This window comes from Dermacentor variabilis, chromosome 7 (assembly GCF_050947875.1).
Source record: "Dermacentor variabilis isolate Ectoservices chromosome 7, ASM5094787v1, whole genome shotgun sequence".
NCBI lineage: Eukaryota > Metazoa > Arthropoda > Arachnida > Ixodida > Ixodidae > Dermacentor > Dermacentor variabilis.
This window is the reverse complement of record NC_134574.1, coordinates 57,089,761-57,105,883: the sequence shown is the minus strand read 5'-3', so window position 1 is coordinate 57,105,883 and position 16,123 is coordinate 57,089,761. Positions and strand designations below refer to the sequence as shown.

The window sequence follows — 16,123 nt, the reverse complement described above, 5'->3', positions numbered from 1 at the left end:
GCGTAATAATTTAAGAAAACACAGAAATGTATGTTTTGATAACGCTGTCTTCTTTTAGAGTTCTATCAATCCTACTTCAGCGAAATTCCTCACACGTAGCTCCTAAATCCTTATTTGTAAGCAGCGACAAAGCCACCATTTTCGGTGGGAGCCGAGACAAATAAGACAACTGTGGAGAACACCGTTGAACTCACGGCATAAAATACAATTGCGTCTAACGCAATATTGGACCAGATGACGCTAAAAATATTGACTAAATTTTTCGATGTTTACTCCACCACACGGTTTGTTTTTTGCTGTTTATCCGTTGAGAAAAAATGTTACACGCTTTTGCCTCAGTTGGCTTCCACGTTATTTCTGCACTGAATCCCGCCAGCGGCTTTTTGCGCTGAAGGATGGGCGTTTGAGTTCACGCCCGTTTGAACGGCTGGTTAATGATCCCGATGCTTGTTTCTTCGCTGTAGGATTCTCCATGATGAGGTGTATTGGTTCATGTTTTCTGTATTGCCCCCTTCTCCTGAAAAACCACGCAGGCTTATTTATATATTTTTTTGCACTCACCCTCACTTGGCCCTTCTAGTTTCTCTGGTGGAGAAATTTCGTGTGAGTTTATGTTCGTACTTTATTTTCCGGCGTTTTATGGCTAGAAATATAGATAATTTTTTCCCACTTTAACTGTTAAAAGAAAACAAAATGGCAGAACAGCATATTAGATATTTCTTCTCACTCTGAGATTCTGCCTCATACGAGAAAAATTCTAGCGCGAAAGAATCTCTATAAGAAATACATTGAGGAATTCTGAACTCGCTCATTGGCAGCGTCAGTGATATACAGAATTACGAAATGAGTGCATACGTTTTATATAGAAGGTCTGGTTAAACTACGAACTTTCACTTTTGGAATGCTGTGCTGCCTTTGCGACAGCTGAAACGATTATGCAGTTTCCTCGCTCGTGCTATCATACTCAGTGCATAGTGAATTTATGGCCACGAAGTCGTTGCTTCCTACTTGAATTTTGCATTTACGACGATGGACCGAAGGAGAGAAATAGGATAAAGGCTTACCTAAGTGCAGTGGCATGTCGACGTCCTAGAATTTGATTTTTTTTGTGTGAAACGCTACGTCATAGCCACAAATGTCATGCTAAGATTTTTAAGGTGTTGGTCAGAAAAGTCGCTCCTTCAAATGTGCTGACCGTAGAAAACAATTGACGCATCGCCTCCACTAGCTATCACTTTTTTTTCTTTTTTTTTTGCGTAACCGGGGCAAGGCAGAAGTATATCTTATTCCATGACAGTTAGGAAGAGAATCTATACACTTAGGTTGAAACGCGAAATTGATTATGTACGATTTAGGAACCGCTGCTATTTTCCGCTAACGAAAAGCATAATCTGTGAAATCATTACAGACCAAAATTGTGCCTAATACTGCAATCGTTGTGCTTGCGTTTTTTTTTACAATCATTTAGAGTAACAGATTTTTTGGTAATTCGACAATTAAACAATTAGTTTGTCTAAGCGATAATGCTCATTTAGTTACTTTATTCAGTCAACAATCCCATGTAGCCAGTTACTTTATTGACGGAACAAGCTGTAACAGGCGAAGTTACTTTGAGCACTTATATTTGGAGGGAATTAAAATAGAATGTCCGCCGTCTACAATTCAGATTCTGGAAAATGAGGCAAGCATCTATATGGGTTACACCTTCCTTATACAGAGTGTTTGAAGGAAGACTAAGTAATTATAAATAATAGGCTTTCGGAGGTAAAATTGTTGTTGTTGCGCAAAAGTGATCAGGGGCCGTGGCGAGACCTATCAAACTGGTTGCAAGTGCTACTTAGGTGAATAATTAACTAGAACTTGTTAAACAACTTTCTAATTATTCCAGTTAGGTGTTTGATTGTAATGAGGAAATTTTAGTGGATCATGAGTCCATCCGGTATCGTTTGTTACATTTGCAAAATTGTAATTGCGTGCAGAGCTACAGCGCTCAGAACCTCAGCTCTCCAGTCGCGCGCAAGGGGCTCCGTGCGGCAGCTGAGCGCCGCATAGCCACGCCCACGTGGTGATGTCACTCGGAGTGGAACACGTCACACACATCCCACTCTTCTTCTAGTGCCCGAACAGCGGAAAGTGGCGTCGTGTTGATCATCGGCTGCAACCTCGTCGCACGCCCGAATGTGACTTGTCATCACTAACGCCGCGTGCGGCTTGGACGCGCGACCCCGCGAATGCACTGCCCGATGCAAAGTGGTTTGCTTTGTGAGACCACTGTGGTAGCTCTTGAAAATATTTCCTTGCTTTTGCACTGGGGCACTTAGGTAGCGATTTCTCAAAACGCAGCCAAACATACACTGTGGTCGCAGTCAGGAAACTCCTTAATTTTGGGAGGAACGCTGAGTAACTAGCAGCAAATGTTTAAAACGTTGGCCTTGCGTACCAATACAAAACTGTGCGCGATCTTTCACTGAACGTACAGAACGCACAATCATGTCCACTGGGACGTTGGCCAGCGCTGTGCCGATTCTGTCCTTGAGATCCTGGAGGCTTGTTGGAGCTGTTTGGTACACTTCACTTTTTGCATGCCCCCAAAGAAAAAAAAGTTCAGTGGTGTGAAACCTGGTGACCTCGGTGGCCATGTAATGGGCCCGCCGCGCCCGATCCACTGTGAAAGAACGTTGACATCGAGGAAACGCACAGGAGAAGAAGACGAATGTGGTGGCGCTCCATTGTGTTGGTACCACATCGAACGCACAACGCTGAGTGGAAGTTCCGATGCGAAGTCCGCAACCACGTCCTTTAGAATGCAGCCTGTGTAGCGCTTGCCTGTCATGTTTTCTTCAAAAAAGTATGGCCGAACCGCACGGCCGCGTAAAATTCCATACCGCAGTCTTACAGACCATTGCCATTGCTGCCTGGGCCTTGCCTCCAGTGTGGGTTTCCTACTGAACAGTAGTCTGCGTTGTGTAAGTTGACTCCTGCATCTCTGTTGAACAGGGCCTCGTCGGTCGAAAGCGCATTATTCAGAAAATTTTCATCTTGGACACACTGGATGAGGTACCAGTTGCAGAAGCCTAGCCTCCGCTGGTAGTCGCTGTCTCTGAGTCCCTAACTTAAATATAGGTCATACGAGTAAAACTGATGTTTTGATAACATTCTACAAAGTGAAGCGACATTGTCTTGACATGTGCCAGCGATTTCTTTTACGCTCGCCTGTGGCTTCCAGTTGACGTAGGCTAAGACGCCGGTCTCAATATCTTCGCTCAGGATTTGGCAACGTCTTGTTCTTTGACGATGTACCGCAGCGGTGGTGCGAAAGCGGCTAAACACCGTATTGAACGTAGGAAGTGATGGTACGCGAGGACCGGGGTGTCGTGCAGCATAAAGACGTGCCGCTAAAGTTAGTTTTCATTCGCATTCACGTATCCAATCGCCATGTCGACTCACTCATCGTCTAAAAATGGGCCCGTGGCGCTACGGCCATGTTGAGTGGCGGAAAGAATAAAACAGCCGATGCTGATACGCCGCAAAAGCATTTGATAATGTGGATTTCTAGATTAAACAGTTATGAGTTTCTTTTATTTTATTACCGCGTGTGTCGTGGCCGTCGCGCGTAAACGGCGGCACTCTAAAACAATATTACAGCCTTTGGGTCGTATGTTGCCACACAACGATAAACGTCATCTGTCTTGTCCGCATTTCCTTTCTTTAACGCTGCGAGCCCGGTACTTCCCAGTAGTAAACGGCATGCACGTTATCAGCATGACATAGCCTTCCCGACAGGAAACTACCGGTGCGGCGTTTTCAAGAAAGGAAACGCAAGCAATTCAGATGACGATTATTGTTGTGTGGCAAATATGCACCCCAAAGGGTGTACCTTTGTCTAAGAGTGCACAACGCACAACTTTCCCTTCGGGCAGTAGAAAAAGAGCGAGGTGCATGGGACGCAATCCGCTCCGAGTGACATCACCACGTGGGCGTGGCTTTGCGGCGCTCAGCTGCCGCACGGAGCCCGTTGCGCGCGGCTGGAGAGCTGAGGTTTCGAGCGCTGTAGCTTCTACACGCAATCACAATTTCGCAAATCTAACAATCGATACCTGGTCGACTCATGATCGAGTAAAATTTCGTCATTACAATCAAACACCTTAGTGGAATATTTAGAAATTTATTTAGCAATTTCTAGTCAATTATACCCCTAAGTAGCACTTGCAACCCGTTTGATAGCTCCCGCCATGGCCCCCGATGACTTCGCGCAAGAAACACAATTTTACCTCCGAAAGCCTATTGTTTAAAATTATTTAAAGTCTTGTATGAAACACCCTGCACTGAACGTCCTGCAGCTACACCTCTATCACCTAAACGTGCGAAGCTTGCAGACTTACACCACTCACTTGCGAGTCCAATGACGTAACTTTTCTTCTATACATTTCCCTCTCTTTCTCTCTCTCTCTATTCCGGAAGCGCGCTTAAGCAATCTTCCTAGGCGGTAAAACCTGCTACTCATTTCTTCACATGGTGCGGTCTATCACTTCTCTGACAACGGTTTTTTGCGGCAAAGAAATGCGTCTCTACCCCAACCCGTGAAAGAGGATGTACAGTAAAGCTGCTGCCGGCGTTAGACCAGCACAACTGTCTTTAGACTTGTGCCGCCTCCCCAACTGACGTTCGATGACGTTGGACAAGCACCACCACTGCAAGCGACGTACGACAAGTGCGCACGAATATGCACGGTAGTACAGCATACGTCCTCATCCTTGTAGCTCCTCCGCTTAGCGTAAGTGCCATATTGAAGAAATTGAATCCTACAAGGTAGCTTGCGTCGAAAATTCGTCAAGTACGACTTGCACAAAAACTGGAGACATGATAGCTTCGGATCATAATTCGAATATACGAGCAAACATTTTTTTTTTCTTTTAGGCCGAAACTCAAAGACAAAGCCCTTTTCCTGCTGCCGTTCGAGGCCAGTCTCAGTAGCCACGGCAGATAGGTGGCGGTTCTGCTTTTGGGTCAGCACTAGCTAGCAAAAGATTGCGACCAAGTAGAGGCTAACAGTTTCGCTGTAAAGCACATGTTTCTGCTTGTCTGATACCTGAAACATGTTAACCTATTTTTACAATTGTAACACACGAACACTATTCTGGGGGCTGAATATTTAGAATATTTACTTAAAATTACCTTAGAGACTTGGCCACCTTTTCGAAGGAGGCCAACATTTGCTGGCATCCGTTGCAATTAGTCCTATAGGTTTAAATGGCTAGCACGTGAACATATCCGGGAGGACGTTCTCCAGGTGTTTGCCGACAAATTACCGTGCTGCTTAGTGTTTTCTTGTTGACTTGCTTTGTGACCCTGTTCCTTACGATTTTCCCTATGCTTTCATTGAACTAAACCGCCCTTACTCAATGCCTTTTGGGTCTCTATGGTATACTTCAATAAATAAATAAATAAATAAATAAAATAAATAAATAAATAAATTCAAACAGCAGTTTTATGTGTTGAAACTTGTAGTCACTTCACACATTATTGCAAGGGAATAGCCTATGGCCGATTTTTCACTTTTCACAAGTCCAGTAACGTGAGCAGTTCAGAGACCCACCACCGATGTAGAACAGCGCTTCATAGAGGACGCAGAGGTGAGCATCGCGGCGTTGAGCAACCGCAGTCTGGTGCCCAATGTGTACCTACGTTACAACACCGCCTTCGGATGCGCGCATAGAGCTAGTGATGTCACTACTACTGCGTCACCACTGATACCTTTACAACTAAACGATGCAAGAAGACAACAAGTACAAATTTCGAAAACCAGTTCTTAGCGAAGCAGTCTTTCAGATTGCACTGTATCCTACTTGTTGTAATTACAGCACTTGTTGCATTGTTGCGAGCTTGTTGTCACTACACCATTTCTTCATTGCTATCAAAATTTTGGCAGGAAGGTAACGTGAAAGTAAATACGCCTTAATAACTACCTAATTAGTTTTGTAAGTAGTAATTGGTGACTGTGATCAGTCACATATTTGAGAAAGAAAGTACTTGTATGTGAATCCGGTTACATTTCTTAGGTATAGTCTGCAAGTATTTCAATCATAATACTTCATCTTACATACTAGTATTCCTCATTTACGTGTATAAATTCCTCTTCTTTGACGCGAACTTGCATCAAACACCTGCAGTATGTTTTTCACTGTTGCATGAGTGTAACAGTCTAGCATGCAGAGCCACAGTGTCGAACCGATCACCAACCCTAACCGAAAATCGTACTTTCACCGGAATTCTGGCTGCAACTATACAGATATTCTTATAGCGTGCTTGAAGCCGAAACGAACCTGAACCAAAAAACAAATAATAGCGCTTACCGTTGTTGCACAGAACGGTTCCAGCGTAGTGGATGTAAACGTGTCCTGAATGCAGAAGCGATTATTCGAAACAATTACGTTTCAGTCGGTGCACCGGACACGAACTACGTTAAGACCCACGAGTTCCGTTATGTGCCAGAAATGGCAATAGAAGCTGGAGATGGGCTTATAGCTATACGGCCACCTCGGCAGAGGCGCTTGCACTTCTGAACCATGCCAGCTGTGTTGCGACGCGGGAACTTTATTTCAGGTGCACCGTAGTATCACTGTTTCTGATTAGACCGCCACTTCAACCGTTAGGCCAGCTGCCTGTTATAACGAAATAAACGATAAAACTCAGGCGCCAGGAAACACAGAGAACCGAAAAGAAGGTATCCTCGATCGTGGAAATTAGGAAAACGAAATAGTTCATTAGCGTGGCTTCTTGTAACTATAGCACCGCGGCCGACGATGAATGCCGTCACTTTTCAGTGTGCGGTAACAATGGCAGTGAACGAAACAGAAAATGTGCTTTTCTTGCGTTTTATGGCTCAACGCGCATTGCTTGCCTGCAAACAGGGCATAACGCCCTTCGATTTCTACAGCTCCCGCATGAGGCACAATGACCGTGAGTTGCACCATTTTGGCCGCAAAGCCAGCGCCAGGCACTGCGGCTCATAGCGCAAACTATTATTCTTTGTCGTAGAAAAGCGTCAATGTTTTGTCTTCTTCTATTAACACAAAACAAAAGACAGTAAGACTTGAGAAAGTTTCACTTTCTGACGTTTCTCTTTGCTACAGGCTTGAAGTTTCGAGTGGGAACGTAAGTAATATAGTGTGAACCTGCACTGTATAATGTACCACAGTGCCTTCACCACCAGTTAATTATAGTAATTACTTCTATGAAAAATATACCTGACTACGCTGCTATCAACATGTGCAAGCTAAGGCCTGCTGATGCAGACAAAGGCATTCTCACAAATTAGTGCTGTCAAAGAAATTTCTTCACATCTGTGCAATCGATTTGGAAACTCTACATGGCAGAGAAAAATATCGTTGCATATTCTGATCAATGGGGCCTCTACTGTTCAGTGATAGCTCGTTGTCTAAAAATCCTCCCCTGAAATCGCGGCGATGACGCAGACCCGAACAGTTTATGCAAGCAGCGCGTATCGTGTTTCGAACGAGAGTACAAAGGAAAAAAATAATAAAAAGGACCCAGCACGGAACCACGCGGCCTCTGTTCTCGTTGTCGGCACCTCAACGCTCTAATCTGTGCTGCATCCTCTACAATGTTATTTCGCCAAACTGCAATCCAGGGAAAACACGGGGAAGGCGGGAGATGGAAGTTGAAAAGGATGAGCAAAACGAGAACAAGATAAAAGCGGGAGCCAACGTTTCGGCACGGCGACAAATTTTTTTCAAGGCAACGTATGCTTTCCTCAGCACAGTACATATGAGTAGGGTTCTTCTAAAGGGCGAGAGCAAGTAAGGTGTGTGGGTGAGGCAACGACCCAGGGTATATTAACGGCGATAGCGTAGAATTGAAGAGAAATGTAGGCTATTCAACGCCGGTGGAGGAACGTGAGATAGCGTTGTGTCTTAGCCGGTTGACGTGTCAATGTATGTTCCTTCTTTTTTCCTGGAAGGGCCACGGCAGCAACATACTAGACATATCAGGGAGCTTGAATCCCGACGAAGTTGATATACTGAAACGTGGTCTAACGGCTTTGTCCTACGAACAACGCAGCTAAAGTATACGAACGCCACAAAGATATAACAGAGTTTTCAAGGCGCATTCGCATCAAGGAATTTTTTGTCGATAATTCAGACATAGGGAAACTGGCTAGAGACTCCCTTAGACCCCCTAGCGCGTGGACGCTGGAACCAGAACAGTGCATATACATTGATTTATATATAAAACTAACAAAAAAGGCAATTCTAGAGTCAACGCGGCGTTGCGGCAAATGCCAAAATTTGGCCCGCGCTCAGCACCAAATTCTTTAGGAACCCGCAGGAAAAAGTTACATTGTAATAAAACCAGCAGACAAATTTGGCAGTATCGTAATCTGGTCCATAGAAAAGTACAAAAATGAGGCCTCCAAAAAACTGAGCAACCACACCCACTACATAAAACTCCACTATAACCTAACTTCAGACTACAGCTTTCCTATGCGAAGCACAATAGCGGAGCTCCTGTTGGCGAAACTAACCACGCAATCTGAATAACACGTCATGATGCCCAAGAACAAAAAAATCAGGCCGCCTTTACATTCGTAAAATACATAAGGTTCCAGTAGAAGAAATATTTACAACAGAAAGCCCAGGTCGGCTTATAGTGTCAAAATTCAACAGACCTACTTAGTCACTATCTAAATTCTTAAATCATCATCTGTTGAACATCCCACCAACCCTCCTATCTTTTGCTCAAGACACGCCCCCACTTCCTAAGAATTATCCACGGCATTAACGCCAACCAAATGGTTTCCAACCAAGCTATTCTATTAAATTAGGTGTTTCTGCCTTTCACACTAACATATCCATGAGTAAACGCATTGAAGCCATATCGAAGTCCCTTGCAGTCAATTCCTAAGCGCAAGCTACTGAAGTTTACCTAATAATCTATAAGTTAGTTCTCACGCTCCACTATTTCGAATTCGATTTTATTCACTACCGGCAAACTTTCGGCACTTGCATGGAAACACCATTCGCTGCCACGTATGCAATCTTTTTAAGGGAACAGCTTGAAGCAAACCTGATGAAATCATGTCCTTTAAAACCCCGCCCATATCTGAGTTACATTGACATCTTTATAATAAAGGCAATGCACAATCGCGCTGACCGACCTAATTAGACATTTCAACTGCTTTCACCCGAGTATTAAATTTACCGCTCACCACCCTCCTAGACAAATCAACTTCCTCGACACGACGGCCTATATAGAAAATAAAAAAAAAACTGAGAACGACGCTTTGCAAGAACTCAACGGATATATTCATGCTACAACAGTCCTAACCCGTGGCACTGCAAGCAGGGAATTCTTGTCGGACAAGAACAACGAATACGCAGAATCTGCAGCGATGTCAACGACTATATAGAACCGCCACCTAAATTACATTAAATCAAGGCTAGCAGAAAGAAACTATAAACAAGTTCCTTTGGACGAAGCTTATGACGTCGAGCCAAGATTGGAGAGGCAGTCGTAATCACCTAACAAACAGCTTACACTAGAATTTCATACACCATGGGCCTTTAATATAAAATAGTCTAATTCACTTCCAAAGATAAACAACATCCTACGGAAATTCCACCCAATATTATCAAGTAACGAGAGCTTGAGAAAGCGTTCCCGGTGGTACCAAGGGAAACCTATCACCACAACAGAAATTTTAAGGCAGGCAAAAGTCAGTCAACATCTGTCGCCATCATAGAAGTGTGCTGTCACCCCAGGTGCAAAACCTGCAGGCACCTTCAAAGAAACATCAAAATTAAAAGCACTGCAAATAGTTTTAAACACGAAGTGAAAACTAGCTTTACTTGCACTAGCTCTGATGTGATTTATATGCTTGAATGTTCCTTCTGTAAGAAAAAATATATCGGTGAAACGGGAAAATCAATGAACGTCACGTTTAAGGTACGTCGCGCGTACACAGCTATAAAGCTTCCCAAATTGGTCACCGTGCATTTCAACCAACCAGCTCAGAACTTTGATAAACTTAAACTCTATATACTACAGTCAAATTTTCGTTCTGCGTGAGCCAGAAAATACAGAGAATCGTACCTCATCCATGAGCTCAAGAACGCGCAACCAATTGACACAAGCATTTCAAAGGGAGCTTTACAATCTACTCGCTATGCTAAATTACAAACTATAGGCAACAACAATTACTTTTCATTGGGTTGTTTATCCCCGCATTCTGAAATGCATCTTAACTTGAAGCCCATGCTTGACTTGATTTAAATGAGTCCTGTCGTGAACGCACTAAAGGAAAAGCAATGGACGTCTCGGGTGCGTTCACATCAGGCGTCATTCATATCAACTCAAGCATGGACTCCAACTTAATATGCATTTTTGAATACAGGGATTTGTGTATTGTTGTTTTTTTCTTACCACCCTTTCTTTTATTATTTATTTTTACGTTTATCCAATTTTTGTATTTTTTTTCCACGAACACCATTCTCTCCCGCTTCCGTTATTGTCTTATTCAGAGAGATGGTAGCTCCCTGTCCTCCAGAGGTGCACATATTCCCAAACCTACAACCTCCTCATTACGCATGCGTTGCAACGCATGCATAATGCGAAGGTTGTGGGTTCGGCTCCTGCCGGCGACAGTATGACTTTTCGTCAGCTTTCATTTCTCTTGTGTCCCTCCCCCCTTTCAATATATTCTACATTTCAATTTCTACTACAGCTAATTTACTCGATGATTTCGTGTTTCATTGTCTCTTGGTTGTAGGTGGTACCGTTTCTCACCTACGGATATTGATGACAGTAAAATGAAACGCAATAAATAGGGAGGACCATGTGCCGCGCACTCTTGCGATGACGTTGTTTAAGAATACCGTTCACTGTGTATGCGTTCTGCAGTTGTAAGACTACAAAATTTTACAGTATTCCATAAGCACATTGATTTGTGTCTCCCATGGGCCAGGGAGCCCCTTTCTTCCACATCTTCACAAAGCCTGCGCAAGCGCCCTGCGGACTTCATAGCAATTCGCAGCATTTCACCACAAGCTAGGATAAATTTTACTTATGCTGAACTCGTTCGCAAACTCGTCTAGTGCTGGGAACCTGCCTGGGAATTGTTATAAACATCTGTCTCTTCGAACCGGTACTAAACCGGGACGCAACCGGAACCCGATGAACCCTAACTTCGACTGGTATGTTTTCTTTCGCCTCCACATCACGCATAGATCTATGCCATCTACGTATTTTATAGCCTAGGATATTCCATGCTATATTGCGTCTGTTTTTGCTCTGTGACACCAAAATACTCTCGAAATTAGCTTACGAAGAGAAATTGCAATACATCAGCGGTATTGATAGCATACAATGTATTCTTGCGAAACATTCTTTGCCATTACAGAAAAATAAGTTTCGCAACAGGTACTTGCTTTAGACGAAACAATGATTTTATTTATAACAAATATTATATAAACTATTTCAAAGCTAGCAACAGGGAAGTCACAATTGAAGCTCGCAGACAAAAATACATTATAAGCGATGCGCTTATTTCATGAGTGTGTAAGTTGAATAATGTTGGTGAAAAAGTATGTGACACACGGTAATCAATAATGATTGTTGGTGTTGACCTCCGATACATACGATTACACACTTATTATTTTGCCATCATGATTCAGGTAATGTACGCGTTTGTGAGAAGCTCTTTAACATTTTATTCCTGATAAATATATGCGTCCAATAAGAATGCGTCTTCTTGTGCAGCGCTTAGTACAGAGAAGAGTGACTGCATGCTCCAGTCAGTGTCAGACAAAGGTTCTTGGAAACATATTTGCCTTGTTCGCTGCATGGTTCGAGGCGCTACGTATGATTGTTTGCTCTCAGACAATTTTATTGCCAAATTGTGGACGTACACTTGAAAATGACATATTACGGGCCCTACATGTGGCATGAAAAACAGCGATGCGTAAATTATTTTAATTCATTTTATTATGTCCGCTCAAGTTAACCTTCAGACTGCGGTGAAAGTGTTGAAAGGGATGACTTACGTTCACAATATCTTACCAAATAAATATGTGTTATTGTTACGCAAATTGTCAGAAATTTACAAAATGTTCATCACAGACACGTGTCATATTGAAAGGAGTTGTCTGAAAATAACGGTCACGCGAACTGCGCCCAGAATGCATGTATATATCCCGCAACCATCTTGTGAAAGGTTTGGGTTAGTAGTTCTTTTCACAGCGTTCACTTACACGTGACTGGCGTCACGACACAAAGAATCACAACTGAATTCCGTCGTTCGAGGCTCCTTGTGGCTCTTATTTCGTTTCTTCTGCCCAGATTGACTGCGACGTCCGTCGACGCTGGAGACACCGAGTCTTCCAGGCGACTCCCGCCAACGTCAGGCCCACGACGCGTGGTTGTTGTTTCCGACGCTAAGCAGAGCTCCCGTCGCTTCGTTCACGCTTCTGCCCAGCACCCTCTGCTTCCCGGAGCCACGCCTGCCACAGCGCAGGCAGAGCAAATCGCGGAACGCGCGACGAAAGTCGTGGTGGAAGGTGACGTAGATTACAGGGTTCAGCGCCGAATTGGCGTAGCCCAGCCAAAGCGCGAGGCTGTGAGCCAGATCCGGCAGCGGCTCTACTCCAAGCGGTCTCACTAAGGCAAATGCAAAGAAAGGCAGCCAACACGCCGTGAAGGCCGTCAGGATGATTCCTAGCGTAATGGAAGCCTTGCGCTCTCTCACAGCAACTCTGAGGCTCCTCGTACGAGGTCCCGGCCGAGCTCTGTGTTCAGCCTCGACAACCTTCTTAGCGGCCGTGTGGATCCTCCAGTACATTGACAGCATAACGACCAGCGGGATATAAAACGCCCCTAGGGTGGCGTACAACTGGTAAGCGAGGTTCTGACAAACGAGGCATTTAGGGTCCTCGGCCGTTCCGTGCTCATTTCCCAGGACTAGCAACGGTGGCACACTGATGAGACCCGCCAGCAACCAGACGGCTCCGATGCAGGCCCAGGCTCTGCGGGCCGTGCGCCGCACGCCGTAGGTGAGGGGCCGCGTGATCGCCAGGTACCGGTCGATGGAGATCATGCACAGGTTGAGGATCGACGCAGTGCAGGACGCCACATCCACGGACACCCACGCGTCGCACGCCGCCGTGCCCAGGTCCCAGCGGCGACCGGTGATCTCGAGGTGCAGCGCGGGCGGCATGACCAGCAGGGCAACGCACAGGTCCGAGGCGGCCAGCGAGACGAGCAGGTGGTTGGACGGGTGCCGTAGGCGGCGCACGAGGCAGACGGAGAGGCACACGAACGCGTTGCCAACTGCCGTCGCGACGATGAGCGCGCCCAGGCACAGGCCCAGTACCAGTTCACTCAGCGTGGTGACGGTGAATACCGCACGGGGCTGCCACTGATCACTGTAGTGGTCCGCGTACGCCCGGTCGGACACCGATGAGCGCGCCCAGGCACAGGCCCAGTACCAGTACACTCAGCGTGGTGACGGTGAATACCGCACGGGGCTGCCACTGATCACTGTAGTGGTCCGCGTACGCCCGGTTGGACACCGATTCCTGCATTGTGCGAGAAAGAAAGCGCAATGCAGAGTTATCAAATTGTTTATTTGGTTGGTGTTTATTGTTCTTGTGCTATTATGCTACCATAAACACTTGGAACCCAATTCGCAAACCGTTTCGCTCGAACGTGACCTTTTCCATTGGTGGCTCGTCTTCTCTTAGAAAATTTCCAGCATCATAATTCACTTAAACTTTCTCTTACGAAGAATTCTCGCGTACTTGATGCCTAACATAAGAGCGACTTACGCAAGGATTGTTCGTAAGGATTTTCATCAGCCAATCCTGGTTCTTAGCATATCAGTAGAGAAGCCTGCTGCACAATGGCAAGGAGTACTTACGAAGAAAAACCTTTATGATTTCGACCTCTATTTCGAAGAAGGGCACGCCTCAGAGATATTCAGCCATTAGCACTATTTAGCCTATCTTGTTGCTACTTCGCCTGTTAAATACTTATGAAAGCAGTGGGACAACTATGTTCCATGCAGAAGGAAATGCAATGTAAACATAATGCACGCATTACTTCGGAGGTCATTCTTAACGTTATACATTACTTTCGCACCCTCATTTTGTTTAGTGACAACTTTCTTGTCACGTCTTATCTTCCGAAGGCAAACGTGTTTCTTGTTTAGCGGTTTTCCGCTGTAACAGCTTGTGTCGGGAAAAAAAAAGCCTGTCTGAAAAAGAGGCTCTAATTCGCACTATTTAAACTCTGGCGTTCTTTATTAGACAAACAAAGTGTAAAAGTACTGTCACAACTTAAAATTACAGTTTTTTTTCTTCTTTTTCATTCCTGAAATTTCAAAAAAGGCCTTCGAAATTTTTATAAAACAGAGAAGACATGTAACTGCTTGAGCATCCTGGTTATCTCCCCGCCATTATTCGAAGCACAGGGGCGCACACTTTATAATGACTCGAGGTAGTAATCAGCAAATGAAATGTTTCGCTTAGACAAAGTATCTTTTTAACCAAAAGTCTCAGACGCTTATTCCGAATGCTAGATTTAATGGTCATCATCAGAGAAGTTTCTTACTGGTACCATGCATGGAAGAAACTGACGCTACTGATTTCTGTGGCGTATGAATTTCTTCTAATTTCAACCATAATAATGAAAATATTGTTGAAGAGTGCGGCCGCCATGCCTTGGTTAACGCGCCACTGTGTCTTAGTGACTAGGGCGTTGCAATGCTGACTCGAGATCGCGGGTTCGACCTCGGCAGCGGCGGCCGCATTTCACTGGAGGCGAAATGCGAAAATGCTTGCGCACCTAAATTTACGCTGTATTTAGAGAGCCCCGGGTGTTAAAGGTAAATCCGGATTCCCGCACTAGGTTACCACGCATATTCAAATCATGGTTGTCCAGATATCTTATTTACTTTAATTCCCTCGCCTACGTATGTGAGGGGGGTGACTTTCTGCAACAGCTGCGCTCTAAAATGAAAATCGCATTGGAGCGACATGATCACTTTGCACGACAGAGAACTGAGACGTCGAGCAGCGTGGAAAGGGGCTCGTGACGGCCATCTCTCGTTAGTGACGGCCTCAAGATTAGAAGTTCTTACGCCGAAATCAGACTCTAGTGTCAAAGCGACCTGTAATTATGGTGCTTCAACCAGCATGGAAATGATTGGCAGTGAACGTGTTAGCCTGAACAATGTTGCCTGAAGCTTCAAAATGCTTTAAAACATTGTAAATGTATCCCTTTCAACAAAACGTAGCGTATAAAGTCAAACAATCTTCAATATATGTGCGCACAGACTCCTTGATTTGCAGTGTTCAGTAAGGTAAGATTGCTTAGAAAGTAGGAAAGACAAACCGCATCAAATAACGAAGAAAGGGTGGAACCACAAGCAGGAATATTAAACAAATCCGTGTGATATCGCACCTGTGGCATTTGAACGAGCGTAGCTCCCGAGTTCCCACTCGTAATTATCGCAGTGAACTTCTATTGCTTCCTCCAGAACAAGTGTGGTTTTGCTTTTAGCCTCATGACTTGTGCCCATGCAGGGCCTCACAGCATGAAGTACACGCCTTCCGAATGCTCTGCACAAGTGTGACGGAAGTGGCAGTGTTTGCTTGTCTGTGCCGCATTTCGACTTTATTTTTCAAGTTTTCACGGTCCGAACATACAAACACATACGATGGTTTGCGTCCACTTCATGCAATAACGTAACGCTGAGGGTGAGCTTATTACAAAAAAATTAAACAGTATCAACTCATCACGCAGCACAATGTCAGCGATGTTCCAGTTACAGTTGATTAAAGAAGAAGCGTGGTCACCAGCAATTGCTATTTTCCTTTCGCTTCTGGAACAAAAAAAATGTGGCAAGAGGAATGCCACTGCCTTATCCAGGCACTTATTGTCTATGATAAATGAGTAATAAAGCCCGGTTGAAGCAAGTCTGTCAAGATTGGTCAGGCCATTGTTTATTAATTAATGAGCAATGGAAATAATACAGAACCTATAGGCCTGCTATCGGAATCATCAAAATTAAAGTGCAGCCATTAGGAATGTATGAAATTACAAATAG

The 16,123-nt window shown here is 44.6% G+C and overlaps 1 protein-coding gene across 1 annotated transcript; it reads right to left on the bottom strand.

The window, feature by feature from the left end:
* Positions 1-11,513: 11,513 nt before the first annotated feature.
* LOC142589054 (5-hydroxytryptamine receptor 1-like) lies at positions 11,514-13,467 on the bottom strand. Its single transcript, XM_075700842.1, has one exon. The coding sequence runs from the start codon at positions 13,229-13,231 to the stop codon at positions 12,419-12,421; it is 813 nt and encodes a 270-aa protein (XP_075556957.1). The 5' UTR covers positions 13,232-13,467; the 3' UTR covers positions 11,514-12,418.
* Positions 13,468-16,123: the final 2,656 nt, after the last annotated feature.

Coding starts and splice junctions, on each gene's coding strand:
- LOC142589054 (XM_075700842.1), bottom strand. CDS start 13,231: ATGCCGCCCGCGCTGCACCTCGAGATCACCGGTCGCCGCTGGGACCTG.